We start from the raw sequence: 17,218 nt of genomic DNA, 5'->3' as shown, positions 1-17,218 counted from the left end.
TTTGCAACAACATAAAGGTGTATAAAAAATTCAAATTTTCCATCAGCCCAAAACACTAAACCCAAAATGACAACTGAAAATATGAATTAAAAGCTATTTTAAAATTACAGAATTACTAAAACTTAATATGCAAACTATAAATATTACAATAAAACCTAATAACTATAAATAAAAACCTAAAACCTTAATTCTACATATTCATAAATACAATTTATATTTCTACGTTATACTGGTTAAAAAATATAAATTTTCCCTTTGAGCAAGGATCATTTTCACAGATCGCACTGATTTTAGAAGAACTAGTTTTGGAGTGTCCCTCCCCTCTACACGGTGTTTGCTTATGTTTGGACTGGCGTTTATGGGTGACCCAATTTCAGACGCTTTGTTCGGGGGAGCCGCCTGCATCAGTTCTGTACCTCAGTTCAAAGAGCTCAGTTACATTTTTTATAATGAAACAAATTCAATGTCAATATTTTGTATCTAAGCGAATTTAAGTGCATCTGGGGACCGTAAATGTTAAATATTTACTCCTGAGCTGATTGACATTTTCAGTAATTCTATTACATATGACACAAATTCTGTCGGTAACAAGGAGGCGCATGCGCAGATGACTTCACATCAACAGTGAGTTCGACTGGAATATAAAACTCGCGCTGGCGGAGTGTGCGCGCGAGGAGTCCGCTGGAATTAGCCTGCTGTAGTCTGTAGCACCGAAACTCTCCGCTTCCTCAGTGGACGCCTGATACTGGTCTCATTACTAATGAGACACATTTAACTGTCTTGACATCTTTTTTGAGTTTGATAAGAGATGACGGGTCCCTAGCGGCACTAAGGGTGGCCTGAATCTCAACCAAAGAGGAATAACAACTGAAGACAACATCCGAAGTTGGCATGAAGCAGCGCGCTTCGTAACGCATTCAATCTAAGGAGATTTATGTCCAGGATTATTGCTCGAATTCTCTCAAATTTCTCCTGTATGACTATATCTTAAATAGAAGATCCACCTGATTCATTTGAAGTTGTTTTGGAAGACAGTTTGTGTCATGATGCAGTCCAGGCGCACGCTGTTTTCTGCAGGCTGGGAGTCAGTGGTGCTGTCCAGCGTCCTGCTTCTTCACATCGCTCCTTTGTGTGTTAATGGTGGTGAGTATTATTATATAATCTTTCTAAATGCCTGCCTTTCCTGCATTTAACAGAGACCTTCGTAGTTTTTTTTTCTGTGACCTGTTGGAGCTTTTTAGGGTATAAATTGTGCAAATTTGAAACACATTGTAATAAAACTCCATAATTTATTATCGGATCTAGCGATAAATGGGTGTTTACATGTGAAGTTATGTAATAAATTGTTAGCACACTTGAATTTAAATTTCAGAAGTACAGACGTTTTACATAACTGAGAGAAAATGTTTTACACAGCCTTTTTTTCTTCACCTTATTGGTTTTTTTTGGTGGTTTTTTATAAATATGGAAATGTATTTTAAAAATGTACTTAGTAACTCATGGCTAATCATGGACTAAATAATTTACTCGATTTTATACTTCGTCTAAAACATGTATTATGTATTTTAGACTGGATAATAGAAAACTTACTTTTGGCTTGCAAAACAAATGTTTTTCATGTTCATGTCAAAAATTTTCATGTGCATATTTTAATTGCAGCTGTATTTGATGCTTCATTTTTAAATCTAATTTTAAGTTTACCAAATAATGCACATATTTATGGAATAAGAGGGTGACCTTTTTTGTTTTCTTTTTTTTTTTTTTGTGGTCCTTTAAAAAAAAATTGTTGCTGAGCAACAGCATCTGAAGACTAGGTCAACTGGCTTTGGTGTGGTTGACCTGCATCACACTACTGTTGCCTTGGCCAAACTAATGACTGTGTAAAGCAGCAAATTATCATTTACATAAGAAGCTTTAAACGTTTGCACTTTGCTTAACCTCTGACCTCTTGGCAGACTTCCCAAAGTGTGTACATAACATCATCGCATCGCATCACTCTTCAGTGACATGCATCTTTCATCAACACAGGACGTTAAGCAAGCAGGCTCTGCTGAGAAATCTGACCTAAGCACTCATAACGGCCTTATAAATAAATTTTATTTTGCTTTTTAAAATCATTAACAAATCCATGTACATGTATAGTGGTGTGAAAAAGTGTTGGCCCCCTTCCTGATTTTTTTTTTTTTTTTTTTTTTTTTTGCATGTTTCAGATCATGAAACAAATTTAAATATTAATCAAAGATAACACAAGTAAACACAACATGCAGTTTTTAAATGAAGTTTTTTTATTATGAAGGGAAAACAAAATCCAAACCCACATGGCCCTGTGTGAAAAAGTGCTTGCCCCCTAAACCTAATAACTGGTTGGGCCACCCTTAGCAGCAACAACTGCAATCAAGCGTTTACGATAACTTGCAATGAGTCTGTTACAGCGCTGTGGAGGAATTTTGGCCCACTCATCTTGGCAGAATTGTTGTAATTCCGCCACATTGGAGGGTTTTCGGGCATGAACCGCCTTTTTAAGGTCATGCCACAGCATCTCAATAGGATTCAGGTCAGGACTTTGACTAGACCACTCCAAAGTCTTCATTTTGTTTTTCTTCAGCCATTCAGAGGTGGATTTGCTGGTGTGTTTTGGATCATTGTCCTGCTGCAGAACCCAAGTCCGCTTCAGCTTGAGGTCACGAACAGATGACATTATCCTTCAGGATTTTTTGTTAGACAGCTGAATTCATGTTTCCATTTATCACAGCAAGTCTTTCAGGTCCTGAAGCAGCAAAACAGCCCCAGACCATCACACTACCACCACCATATTTTACTGTTGGTATGATGTTCTTTTTCTGAAATGCTGGGTTACTTTTACGCCAGATGTAATGGGACACACACCTTCCAAAAAGTTCAACTTTTGTCTCATCAGTCCACAGAGTATTTTCCCAAAAGTAATTTTGGTCGGCCGGCCACTCCTGGGAAGGTTCACCACTGTTCCATGTTTTCGCCATTTGTGGATAATGGCTCTCACTGTGGTTCGCTGGAGTCCCAAAGCTTTAGAAATGGCTTTATAACCTTTTCCAGACTGATAGATCTCAAGCACTTTTTCACACAGGGCCATGTGGGTTTGGATTTTGTTTTCCCTTCATAAAAAAAACCCCTTCATTTAAAAACTGCATCTAGTGTTTACTTGTGTTATCTTTGATTAATATTTAAATTTGTTTGATGATCTGAAACATTAAAGTGTGACAAACATGTATAAAAATAAAACATCAGGAAGGGGGCCAACACTTTTTCACACCACTGTAAATGGTGCAGTTGTTGTAAAATGTTGCTGGAATTATTGATTAACACACTTCCTGGTAAACGATGATTGACAGTATTGATTAGCCATAGACTGCAGAAGGTGGGCTTTAAAATGGTGGTCGACTGATATGGATTTTTTTTTTTTTATGGCTGATGCAGATATTAGGGTGGCCATTAAGTATGATATTATACAATTGTATTTAAATATAAATATTTGGAGGCCAACTGGATATAGCATATAGCATAGTTTGAAATCAAGAATTTAAAGTGTACGTCCACATCTCCACTGCAAGGTGCTGGCATTCTTGGCACTGTCAAAATAAAAGTTCTTTCTGAAACATTGGCTGCACAGGGAAAAAAAACAAACAAGATATCGGCTGACACTGGTAAGTGGACAAATATCAGCCAATATATCGGTTGACTACATCACTCAAGTCAACACAATCAATTTTTTTACTTTTTTGTATTTCCTCTGGCACTTCTTCCATAAAGTGAATGATTAATCCGTGCACATTATTCCAAACAAAAAGATGTCATCTTAATCAAAATTTTTCAAAATTTCTTCTTTTTTTTTTTTCTTTTTTTTTTTAAACCATTACCTCCTACCACTTCTCAAAGGTGCCACTTTTTACAATCCATCAATTCTCTAAATAAGATACTGCCCTCAATATCCCCATTTAATGTCATTTATCCTTTCAGAAATGTCACATCATTTTATATTGAATTCAGTCAAACCACTTTTCAGAGCTATTCCTTCAGCTGAAATGTTGTGTTTTGTTGCCAGTTGCTATTATTCCCTCTTTTACTTATAGTTGGTGTTTCTTTTGTTGTTATGTTAAACTAAGGACAATCATTACTATAATTGAACATGCATTGCTAGTGCCTTACTGAAATTTGTGGGCACGCTGTGACAAAAGGCTGTTACTCTTCTTTGTTGTTTTTGCCAAGACCTGGTACTCGTATCCTCAAACTTAGGAGAGCGAGAGAGAGAAATAAAAAGCGACAAGCAGGGTGCATTCACAAAAAGTGCACAGATTTAGTCTTTGAACCATGTCTGTCTTGATGTTTATTTTAAAACGTCTAAAACCAGCCTCAGATCATTTCTTTAGGGCATTTTCTCGCTAAACTTGCTTAGATCCTTTCCATGCATGGCACAAGAGAGCCATCTGCCACTGCGGTCTCATAACAGCAGAGACTGTCAATGAGCATTAGCGTCAACGAGCTAGTGTTAGCGCCCGCCTAGCCTGCCCGTATGGAGCTCCCAGTAAGGGCCAACGGTATTTATCCTGCCAAACGCTGACACTAGAGCTGCCTACACTGTTGGAAACTTATGGAACTACACAACCTGTTGGACACTTGCTGGTTTTCAGCGTCTGTCCAGTAAAACATTACAGTTTAATTAATCATTCCGCTGTTGATCAAGTTTTGTATTTGTTAATCTCAATGACATTTCTAGACACACAAGGAGACCAATCTCTTTCAAACACTTGATGCTGTGCACACACATTGACCATGTGTACATGCACTAAAATATTCTTGCATCAATTGGAATTTGGACATTCTGATAATAAACCAGTAACGCAAAAGCATTAATCTGATTAAGACAAAATTCTGATTTCGAGAAATCCACGCATGACAGCTTGCATAGACCAATATTAATCAGATTTCTTTTAGTCTCTGCAAGCATTATTTGAAACTGGTCATTTAAATGTGCATGTCCAAGTGATTCTATATTTTACACGTATAATATTTTATAGTTTTATCATTTAAAATTATTTTAGTAAATTATAAATTTACAATGTTAATGTGAATAACTAAAAGGATTATTTATTAAAAGCTATTTATTAAATAATCTTAATGCTTAATTAGTAAAGGTTGTGTAAAAAATTTGTAAAAAATTACCAGTATGAAATTGGCATCCACACCAATGGATGATAATGTTCTGTTTATTATAAACATGCGCTGCATATGTCATCTGATGCTTTAAATGCTCAAGCTCTTTAAAGTCAGGTGATTTCTGACTGGCTCTGAAAGTGTTTTCAACATTGTTGTTATAGTTGTGGTGTGGACTCATAGATTTAGAAAAAATTAAAACTTTATAGTTCTAGATATCATTCTTTAACTTTTGCATTCTTTGAATATCTTTAATAAACAAAATGCTACAATAAATCTTAAAGCCATACTGTTTATGAATGGTGAAACAAACAATTGGCTTTCCCTCTTAAATCGAGATTAGAGTGAACTGGATTTTTTTTTAACTGATCTTCTGTAATCTGCTCTAATACTCATTACTGGCTCATGCATGTGCCCAAACTAACATTTCATTTATCTGATACATTATATTGAGTGCAGTTTTTGGCCCGAATATTTAATTTAGGTGGCATAACTATTAATGGGTCATGCTGTACAACAGTAGCACAGGTTGGGGTGGGGCATGGAGTTGGCACTGTTAATCCACCAGGTCTGGTATCTCTATATGTCTGTTCGGCTTTGCACTGATACTGCTGTGAACCTACACCCCATCCCTGATGCCAAGGACGTCCATGCCAACTCCCCAGCCAAGCAGCATCACAGTACTATTTATAACTAAACACATGGGTGCCAGTGTGGATTTTATTCAGCAGAGCTTAGAATGACACTTGCCTTTAGGAGACCAAGTCATCAGATTTGAAATTAAGGTGAGGTGAGTTAATTGTTAAGATGCCTCTTACATATGGTGCATTGGCTGCATAGTAGAATAAATTGGCAGGCCTACATGGCATCTGCGCCCACAGAAACCGGAACGCCTGTCATTCACAAAGTAATGCGCAGTCTCTGCCCCTTGCATTTTAAAGTTACAATGAAATGGAAAAAGTGACAGATCCTTTCTTCTGTGTGGTGCTGTACATCCAAAGGGGATTATAAAAATGTAAATCAGGATTTTTATCCATTGGATGTTGATTGGATGGAGGCAGATCTGATTGCAAGCTTGCAGCCAATTGTAAGAAAGGTTTAATGGGATAGTTCAACCAAAAATGAAAATTCTGTCATTAATTACTCACCCTTACGTCGTTCCAAACCCGTAAGACCTTCGTTCATCTTCATAACAGAAATTAAGATATTTTTTATGAAATACGAGAGCTTACTGACCCTCCATAGACAACAACACAACAGAAACGTTCAAGACCCAGAAATATAGTTAGGACATCATTAAAATAGTCCATGTGACATCAGCGGTTCAACCTTAATTTTATGAAGCTACGAGAGTAATTTTTGTGCCCAAAGAAAACAAAAATAACAACTTTATTCAACAATTTCTTATCTTCAGCTCTCGGATTTCATCAAAATTATCTTAATTTTTGTTCCGATGATGAATGAAGGTCTTGCGTGTTTGGAACGGCATGAGGGTGAGTAATTAATGACAGAATTTTCACTTTTGGGTGAACTATCCCTTTAAGTCCTGCATAAATCACCAGACCGAAGTAATATCTGGTGAAAATCGATTTAAGGCAAAAAAAATAAATAAAATGTAGTATATGTGATGGATGAATTGTTCACAAAAAGATCAATAACATGCGTTTTGAAAATCGATGATTTGTCTTTTTGTGCTGACTTTTACATACTTTGGCTAATTTAATTATGGTTTCAACTACAAATAAGAATGTACTAATCAGCTATGTTTAACACATTTTGAACATTAATTGAAATTGTTCACCTAGAAATCTTCTGTTAAACAAAAAAGAATATATTTTAAAATGCCCTTTGTGCACTCAAAGAAAGGCAATGGGATCCAGTGTTGTTTTGGACTTGTATTTTATAGACCAAAACATTCTTCTAAATATTTTCTTTTGTTCTCTATTCATAATTCCATTTAACCCTTTCTGCCATTGTAATTCTATTGTTAATGCATTTTCTGTGTACATGGACGTTTTCATGGAGCATCTTGGCATGTAACCTCAAATACTCCCTCAGATCACAGGTCTGTTTGGGTCATCAGAGATCGAGGGAGAGAAAGATAGTACGAGGGATGAGAGAAGAGAGGAAGAGTTGACATTTGCAATTTTCCATGCTCTGCAACAAGTCTTTTTTTCTGCCCTCAAGAGCGTTACATAAGCAAATAATGTCAACCAGAGACAGGAAGAACGTGTGCTGCTTTTTTAATGAAGGTGAAGAGACAGTTGCTTTACAGTACTGTAGCACTGAAGTTTCATGTTTAGATTGGTCTTCCTTGATCATCATTTATTTATATTCTGATTTGATTCAGATTTTATGTGGTATTGATTGTAAATAGAGGCCAAGAGCACAGTGAGAGAATGAAGACGGCATACTTTCACACACTCTTACACATTTAAATGTCTCACTGGTGAGGTCATGAGAAAATACTTATCTTCCCTATTTCTTTCTCACTCTCGATCATCTTACCCCCTTTTTTCTCTCTATCCCCCTTTCTCTTGCAGTCTTGACTTGCTTACTAAATAGGCGACAGAAATCCTTCTCAAAGGCTTTGGCACTGGTCTTCAAATGGGCGGAAGGAGAAATACACTCTCACTGTCACATTTTCTCATCTTCACTCCATTATAGCATGTGTTTTGTGTTATTTTTCTTTCAACAAGACTCTTTCCCCCAACCTCTCTATTCTGTCAGCTGACCCCTTCGCAAGAAGTTATGCAAATCAAAACGACTGTTTTTCTCTTGTAGCCTCTCGCTTGCTCTGTCTTTGAGGGCTGACTGTGTTTTATTCTCATCAGTCCAGTGTAGCATTTAGCTTTTGAATATTTCAAAATAAAAGTAGAAGGAGCAAACTCTTGCTTAGAAATTAAACTTTAGTGGTGGGAAATTAGATAAGAATTTAATAGAATACTTGAACATCACGTGAGGTATGTGAGAAATAATTTATGCACCCACTGCCATCTCCATTACCCTCTCAGGGGGATTGTGTGAATAAATGAATGGGAGAAAGAGAGGAAGTGAATCAAGTGGAGAGGACAGAAGGGTCTCTGTTTTACATGGCTTTTGAGATGTTCCAAAATAGCAGCCCCTTTACATTGCTTCTTGGCAACTGTGTGTGAGTGATGTCTGTTAGGGGTTGATGTGTGACTTGGAATTAATTTACAATAAAAAGGAATTAAACCAAGAATGTCCATGGAAACAGAATTTCACACTGTTAGTCAAATACTTAAAGTAGATTGCTAAAAGACAATCTGTAAAAATTGACTGTAAATGTTCCTCAGATCTACTTTTTGTTACAGTTTTAATGTAAATGCTCAAGCAGAATCAAAGTGGGCTTTTTGCCAATTGGGCACAAACGCTTTTTATATATACGTGTATTTTTGGGTTATTGTTTAAAATGCTCTACTGTTCAGATTTTTTTTTTTATTATTGGTATGAAAAGATGTCTATTTTAAATTAAATTAAAGTTCAAAAGAACATCTTTTGTGTATCTTGAGTATATAGTATTAGAATGATTTCATAAGGATCATGTGACACTTAAGACTGGAATAAGGGATGTTGAAAATTCAGCTTTGCAACAATGGAATAATGTAGATCAGGGATTGAAATAAAAAGGATATTTCCACATGTGTTCATTTTGAGGTAGATTGCATTAGATTGGTTTTCAGTAGCAGTAAAAGATAATCAATTAGGTCAGTGAGATTTTCCAGTGCTAAAGGGGAATTCCCCATTGTGTGTTTATCTTTGTGCATTAAAGTTTACCCATCCAGACTGACCAATGCAAGTCTCAACCTATAGCCCTTAATCCTAATCTGAATCCCAATCCTAGCCCAGATTTAGGGGGGTACATTAATAAATCAGAGCTGCTAATCCAGCTACCACAAGCCGCTTTGGAAAGAAATCTGGGTCCTCGCTCACAGCAATGTATAATTAAGCAGATTTGTCCGGGTGTGTGTGATACAGAGTATATATTATGTCTTTTTTCTCTCTCTGCATGAGTTGCTGAGTTTGCAGTGTAGCAGTGAGCGCTTGTGAAAGTGTTCTTATACAGAGAAATAAATAAAAGAGTTTGTGACTAACTTTTATTATTATTTGTTTGTTTTCCAGGCAGTTCATTTATCTCCAATTCTACTGGCACTAATTCCTCAGACCTGAATGGGGTGGGGCTTAAGCCTGCACTTCCTGGTGAAGTCACACCTATTGCCCAGGCCCAGGTTCACTCTCGAAAACCACGAGCTGGAGAAGAGTCAGGCAGCGGTGGAGAAACCTCAACCAGTACAGTTGATTCAGCCGAAAGGGAACGCCTCATTGATCTGACAATAGATGCCCGGCTGCCCATGCTGGCTGAACCCCGGATACGTGGCCTGTCCCATCTGGATTTTAAAGAGGAGAGAATCGAGGACAGCGCCTCACGCTGGAAGAGCGAGAGACTACAAGCAGATGGAACATTGTTAGATCTTGTCACGAGTCCTCCTCCCGAGTCCACCTCTTCCCAACCAGAAGAAGTTATCACGGTCAATTTTTACAATCCTTCTCACCAACAGCATGTTCTTGATCCTCCTGCTTGGGTTCAGGAGCTCCAGGGTGGAGATCCAACTTCCTGGACCCTTTCTGATTTTTATGATTATCTGTCACCTGACTATTCACCCACTGAAGTTGATCTAGAGGAGAGCCAACCAACGCCACCTGACATGGAAGATGAAAATGTTGCTCTCATAGCCAGCACAGTTCCCTCCAACACTAGAGTTATTACCTCTGATGATGGATCTGGAGAAACTTCTCCTGGAGCATCGGATGTGCTCAACTCTGGTTGTCTTTATGGATTTGTGCAGTACAATGGCACATGTCTCTCGTCATGTGACATCTTCCCCAGTTACTGCTTCAATGGAGGACAGTGCTATGTGGTTGATGGTATTGGCGCTTTTTGCCGGTAAGATGCACTCATACATGTGTTAAGGCCCATTCACACCAAGAACGATAACTGTAATGATAAGTATATAAGCATTCTTTACATGTCGAGTGGAATCTGATTGGCTGTCAGTGTCTTCATCGTTCATCATCTGGAAGAAAATGTTCTGAAAATGATTCCAATAATATTATATGGTGTGTAGTTATCATCCTTGGTGTGAACAGGTCTTAATCATAATGCAATCAGTTTACTTTGAAGAAAACTTTTCCATACAATTAATTTAAGTTTGAACAAAAAGTCCATTTAAAGAAATATTGTTTTGTTGAACAAATTTAATTGAGGATTTTGTGTTGTTGAAACAATTAGTGATGAATGCTTTCACAATGCTGCTTCATGAAGCTTCAAAAAATTTCAGAATCTTTTGTTTCGAATCAGTGTTTCAGGACTTGTATCAAACTGGAGTCACTTGATTTCAGCAAACGAGTTTTATGTCATTCTTTGTTGAAACATTTTTGTAATTTCATTGGTTTGCCACTGCAATGCGTTAATCTGGTGAACCTATGAACCAGTGTCTAATATGGTTTTAACTGATCTCGAGTGGTTTTATAGTTTAGGTTCAGTTTTAATTAGTCATGTGTATTTAATGGAACATTAAAGAGTGTTTGTCTCTAATTGGCCTGCTTAGCCAACACAAAAAACACACAAAACAAGATCTACAAATTAATGGAAGAACACATTGATATACACTTAATATTTAACATTTAATAGATTGCACTTTTCATCTAAATATTTCAACTGGTTTGTGAAAGGTGTCATCACACGTTTGAGCTGTATTTTATAATGTGTAAGGAATGCGGAAAGCATCGGTGGCATCTGATCAAACGTTCATAATGAGTATGAAGATGTAACTCAATCCTTCAGTCATGTTCTTACATCTGTTCATGGTGCGGGATTATGATTTACATCAAATGTTGGGATTGAAGAGGGATTGAGTCTCAGTTGAAGACATCTCTTGGGAATAGTAGTAAACGGCCTACCCTCAATGATCTTGAAACTGGGCCAAGCTCATGCAAACATGCGGGACTGGGTTAACCAGGTCATGCATGCAATTTTACACTGTATGGCAGTTGCCACAGGGTTTATAAGAAAGCTTTTTGGCCTTTATTTTTAAATGGCTAATGTAACAACACTCTACCATATATAAAACAAATAAGATATATAATATATAAAGTTCTTCAGCCATTGTGCTAGTTGCTGCTACAAGAAAATGAAGACATCTTGCTGTAGAAATGTTTGGTGACAAAACTATGCCAACAGTGCACTTATTCAGTTTATTATTTTCCCTCCATCTGCTAGAAATATCAATGATCATTAGCTGTTGCCTTAAATATAGCTACTTGATCCAGTATGTTTTGTGCAGTTGGGTAGAACTGAACGATCCAGTTTTTTCTTCATCAGTGTCCTTCAGTAACACTTTCCTGGTGCCTTCAAAAGTCTATTTCTTGGTCATTCATAGCGACAAGGCTTAAAAATGCCATACCTTATTACTATTAGGCATAATTTTAAGTTCCTAATCATTATCCAGCACATAATGCAAAAACCATGAACATTTTTAACATACAAAAATTCTAACGTATCTCATAAATGTGACATTTATGTCACACAACTGTGGCTGTATTTCTTGTTTCACAGTTGCCTTTTTTTTGGAAACTCTGCTCCATATGATAGTCAATCAGATTTAAATAAAAATTGACAAGAACTGGACATTGTCAAACATGTCAGGAGTGATGAGATCGGAAACTATTTGCAAAGCAACTTTAGAATACAAAATGAGAAGCTACAGTCATGGCCAAAAATATCGGCACCCTTGGTAAATATGATCAAAGGCAGCTGTGAAAATTAATCTGCATTGTTAATCCTTTTGATCTTTTATTTTAAAAATTCACAAAAATCTAATCTTTCATTGGATAATAAGAATTTAAAATGGGGGGAAATATCATTATGAAACTAAGTTGGCTTGAGAAAGCCGGAGCAGAAAGTTTTAAAAAGTTTGAAAAGTTTTTAAAAAGTTTAAGTGTAAAAAGTTTAAGTTTGAAAAGTTTAAAGTTTGATAGATAGACATATAGACAGACAGACAGATAGACAGATTCTAAGGACCTCAGAGTGGTTGCTATGACGGTTGCTAGGCTAACTTTGGTGGTTGGTAAGGTGGTTGCTATGGTGTTGGTATGCGGTTTCTAGGGTACACTGAGTAGTTGCCAAGGTGTTGCTATGCAGTTGCTCGTGGCAGTTGCTTGTATGCCCGGGGCGGTTGCTAAGGTGTTGCTATGTGGTTGCTAAGGTACCCGGGGTGGTTGCTAGGGTGTTGCTTTGGAGTTGCTAGGGTACTTGGGGTGGTTGCTAGGGTGTTGCTATGTGGTTTCTAAGGTACCCGGGTGGCTGTTAAGGTGTTGCTATGCGTTTGCTAAGGTACCTGGGGTGGTTGCTGCTATGCTACCCGGGGTGGTTGCTAAGGTGTTGCTATGTGGTTGCTAGGGTGTTGCTAAGGTGTTGCTATGTGGTTTCTAGGGTGTTACTATGCAATTGCTAGGGTACTCAGGGTAGTTGCTCAGGGTAGTTGTTAGCTTGGATGGTTGCTAGAGTGTTGCTATGAAGATAGACAGACAGACAGACAGACAGACAGACAGACAGATAGATAGATAGATAGATAGATAGATAGATATAGTCAGATTATAGATAGATAGATAGATATAGTCAGATTATAGATAGATAGATAGATGGATAGATAGATAGATTAGAAATATTAGATAGATGAGTTTGAATGGGTTAGAAATAGTACGCAGAAGGGGAGATTGATTGAGCCATTTCAGTAAATTGTCTTTCTCAAACCAACTTAATAAATGTTTTTCTCTAATACACATTGGCCACAATTAACGGCACCCTTTTATTCAATACTTTTTGAAACCTCCATTTGCCAGTTTAACAGCTCAAAATTTTCTCCTTTAATGCCTGATGAGGTTAGAGAACACCTGACAAGAGATCAGAGACCATTCCTTCATCCAGAATCACTCCAGACCCTTTAGATTCCCAGCTCCATGATGGTGCTTCTTCTCTTCAGTTCACCTCACTCATTTTCTACAGGGTTCAGGTCAGAGGACTGGAATGGTCATAGCAGAAGCTTGGTTTTGTGCTCAGTGACCCATTTTTGTGTTGTTTTTGAGGTTTGTGTTTGGATTATTGTACGATTGGAAGATCCAAACATGGCCCATTATAAGATTTCTAACAGAATCAGTCACTTTTTGATTTTTTATCTGTTGGTATTTGATAGAATCCATGATGCCATGTGTCTAAACAAGATGTCCAGGACCTCCAGAAGAAATATAGGCCCAAAACATAAAAAATACAGCAGTATATTTCATTGTACACATGGAGTACTTTTTATCCCTGTTTCACCAAACCCATCTTGAGTGTTTGCTGCTAAAAAGCTAATTTTTTAGTTTCATCTGACCATAGAAGCCAGTGCCATTTGAAGTTCCAGTCGTGTCTGATAACTGAATATGCTGGAGATTGTTTTTGGATGAGCTAGGAGAATTTTTCTTGAAACCCTCCCGAACAAAATGTGGTGATGTAGGGGCTGTTTGACAATTTTTTTTTAAGGTTTTCTTACCCCGAGACTCAACTATTTTCTGCAATTCTCCAGCTGTGGTCCTTGGAGAGTCTTTAGCCACTCAAATTCTCCTCCTCGCCGTGCATTAGGACGATATAGACACACTTCCTCTTCCAGGCAGATTTGTAACATTTTATGTTGATTGGAAATTTTTAATTATTGCCCTGATGGTGGAAATGGGAATTCTCACTGCTCTAGCTCTTTTCTTAAAGCCACTTCACTAATCTGTGAAGCTCAATTATCTTTTGCTGCACATCAGAAATATATTCTTTGGTTTTTCTCATTGTGATGGATGATTTAGGGAATTTGGGCTTTGTTTTCCCTCCTATTCATATTTCTGTGAAACAGGAAGCCCTGGCTGGATAATTTAATGTTCATATTCACTCTGGAGTGCTCAAAATTGTGAATATGAATGGGAATATACTTCAGAGATATTTTTCTCATAAGAATTTGTAGGGGTGCCAATAATTGTGTCCAACGTGTATTTGAGAAAAAACATTTATTTCATAATGATATTTCCCCCATTTTAAATTCTTATTATCCAATGAAAGGTTACATTTTTGTGATTTTTTTTAAAATAAAAGATCAAAAGGATTAACAATGCAGATTAATTTTCACAGACTTCTTTGATCATATTTACCAAGGGTGCCAATATATTTGGCCATAACTGTATATACATAAACCATTATTATTTACAAATACTTTTACAAAACACCAAGGAACTGTAAATTACTTTAACATTTTTAACTAATTTCAGTAATGGAGATTGACGTACACATTCAGCTGTTTCTTTTTTTTCAGAAATGTATTCAATTTGACAGTCATAATCAGAAGATTGCTTTAATACTTGTATATTCCTCATTCTTGAGATGATGGGTTGAATTCCTGTATGCATGTTAAGAATGTTTAGCATTTATCTCACAAACAACTGCTATAATTTCAGTTCCACACTTCAAGCCTGTCATCATGGCTTGGCATCATATCACTCTATACTGAACCAGCATCCACTACTGGACAACTCTACTCAGAGGCCAGTGCAGAACCTTATTAGACATTTGCTCAAAGGGATTTGGGTCAGAGCCCAGATCTGTGAATGTGTGTTTCAGTTTAAGAGCTAAAGACCCTGCCTCAAGCTGGTGCTTTGGGCCATAATAGTGAGGTTCTGAGAATCTTATTTGTGTGTAGTGAAGCTTCAAGGCTAGATGATGTGATGTGTTAAGCTGTGTATTTGAGCAGATGACTACTCGCTCCACATTGGAGACTGCGAAACCCTTATCCACAGTTTTAAAGTCACAATGAAATCAGCACAGACTCTTTCTTTCCTGCCTTATTATAATTGATCAGTGCTCATTATTCCACAGAAAAGAATAGTTTGACTTTGTGATCTTGCTATATTCAAATGTGTTTATTTATTTTAACAATAACAATCTATTTGACCAATGTATTGATTTATTATAATAACAATGTAAACTAAGGAAATTAATTAATTAAATTATATTAAATTATTTACTGATCTTTTTTTTTTTATTATTATTTGTCCTTTTTTATTATTATGCAAATTTAAAAAAAGCAAAACCCCATTCAGTCCATCTCCATTTCTGAATGTAAAAGTAACTTTCAGTCAGGCACTGGATTTTGGTGTGTGGCGCACAAACCGCAGGGCTAACTTGTCGATCGCTGAGCGAAGGCATGACAGGGTGCTGTCTACATTAGCGGGGTCAGAAAAGCATTAGCTCATTAGCTATTAGAAAAGTAAAGGTTTCCATTTGTAGGGCACATAAAGAGTGAACTATTAGATGAACATAAGGTTTGTGGGGTGGAGGGGGTGGTGGGGTCAATGGGTGCATTTTCTGATAGTGAATGCGTTTGTGTAGCACAGTCAATGGTTTACACTAAATTAATGGGTAGTTAGCATTAGACCATAAAACTAAGTTTCAAATTGATCTTTTTAGGCTAAATAGTAAACATGGCCTACATGCACACTGAGCAATGATTTCCTGCATGTGCACTATTGATTGGGCTTTCACTCACTACGAAATGTACCCATAGGCTGCAGAGTGTAAGTATATATTTGTGATTTGTGCTTGCCCAGCATCATATGGCATGTTTGTTAGTTTAAAGGGTTACTCCACCCCAAAATGATTTTTTCATTAATCACTTACCCCCATGTCGTTCAAAACCTGTAAACGCTTAGTTCGTCTTTGGAACACAATTTAAGATATTTTGGATAAAAACCGGGAGTGCTTGTGACTAGAGAATAAAGCACCTGAGCTGTGCTGAGTTCACAGCTTCTAAAATAGATTTACAAATTCTCTCATTAACCAGTGTTGTCAGTGTGTCTGAGGTGCTCGATATCTTATTGGATGCTGGATCTATTATTTTTCTATTATGTAATGTATTTTAGCCCTTATGGTACATTGATTGAGACACAGGTAAATTACAGCTGTGCTGGTATTGCTTTTATACAACAGTTTAATAAAGAAGAAGTTACTATTGAGTAACTTATATTTTAGACAAAATATTGCAAATTACATTTTTGTTGGCGGAGCAAAAACAATTGTTTCAAATGAAGCCAAAGCAAATACCATTAAAGGGTTACTCCACCCCAAAATGAAAATTTTGTCATTAATCACTTACCCCCATGTCGTTCAAAACCCGTAAAAGCTTTGTTCGTCTTCAGAGTACAATTTAAGATACTTTGGATGAAAACCGGGAGGCTTTTGACTGTCCCATTGACTTCCAAGTAAATAACACTGTCAAGGTCCATAAAAGTATGAAAGACATCGTCAGAATAGTCCATCTGCCATCAGTGGTGAAACGTTACGCAAAGAAAACAAAAATAACGACTTTATTCAACAATTTGGCTCCTCCAATTTGGCTCCAGTGTAGCGCCATTTTGGAGAGTATCCACTGGATGCAAACTGCTTATGCTGTTCTTTGTCAGCCGCACCACACGGATACGCTGTTTTCGTTCAAATCAAAACGTAAATTAACGTAGAAGACGTATCCGTGTGGTTGCAGCTGACAAAGAACAGCATACGCAGTTTGCAGTCAATGGGACAGTCACAAGCCTCCCCGTTTTCATCCATAATATCTTAAATTGTGTTCCGAAGATGAACAAAGCTTTTACGGGTTTTGAACGACATGGGGGTAAGTGATTAATGACAAAATTTTAATTTTGGGCTGGAGTAACCCTTTAATGGTATTTGCTTTGGCTTCATTTGAAACAATTGTTTTTGCTCCACCAATAAAAATGTAACTTGCAATATTTTGTCTAAAATATAAGTTACTCAATAGTAACTTCTTCTTTATTAAACTGTTGTATAAAAGCAATATCAGCACAGCTGTAATTTACCTGTGTCTCAATCAATGTACCATAAGGGCTAAAATACATTACATAATAGAAAAATAATAGATCC

The 17,218-nt window shown here is 37.0% G+C and overlaps 1 protein-coding gene across 2 annotated transcripts in view; it reads left to right on the top strand.

The window, feature by feature from the left end:
- Positions 1 to 615: 615 nt before the first annotated feature.
- Positions 616 to 17,218, top strand: part of LOC306846912 (uncharacterized protein) — a 27,734-nt gene continuing 11,131 nt past the window's right edge. For both annotated transcript variants that reach the window (XM_079380608.1, XM_079380607.1), the window contains exons 1-2: positions 616 to 1,143; positions 9,331 to 10,153. In XM_079380608.1, coding sequence (XP_079236734.1) covers positions 1,044 to 1,143; positions 9,331 to 10,153 — 923 coding nt within the window. In that variant the 5' untranslated portion in view covers positions 616 to 1,043. The remainder of the gene's footprint in view (positions 1,144 to 9,330; positions 10,154 to 17,218) is intronic.

Source organism: Barbus barbus (assembly GCF_936440315.1).
Source record: "Barbus barbus genome assembly, chromosome: 27".
In the NCBI taxonomy this organism is placed as follows: Eukaryota; Metazoa; Chordata; class Actinopteri; order Cypriniformes; family Cyprinidae; genus Barbus; species Barbus barbus.
The sequence above is the reverse complement of the archived record's forward strand: the minus strand, read 5'-3'. Positions and strand labels throughout refer to the sequence as shown.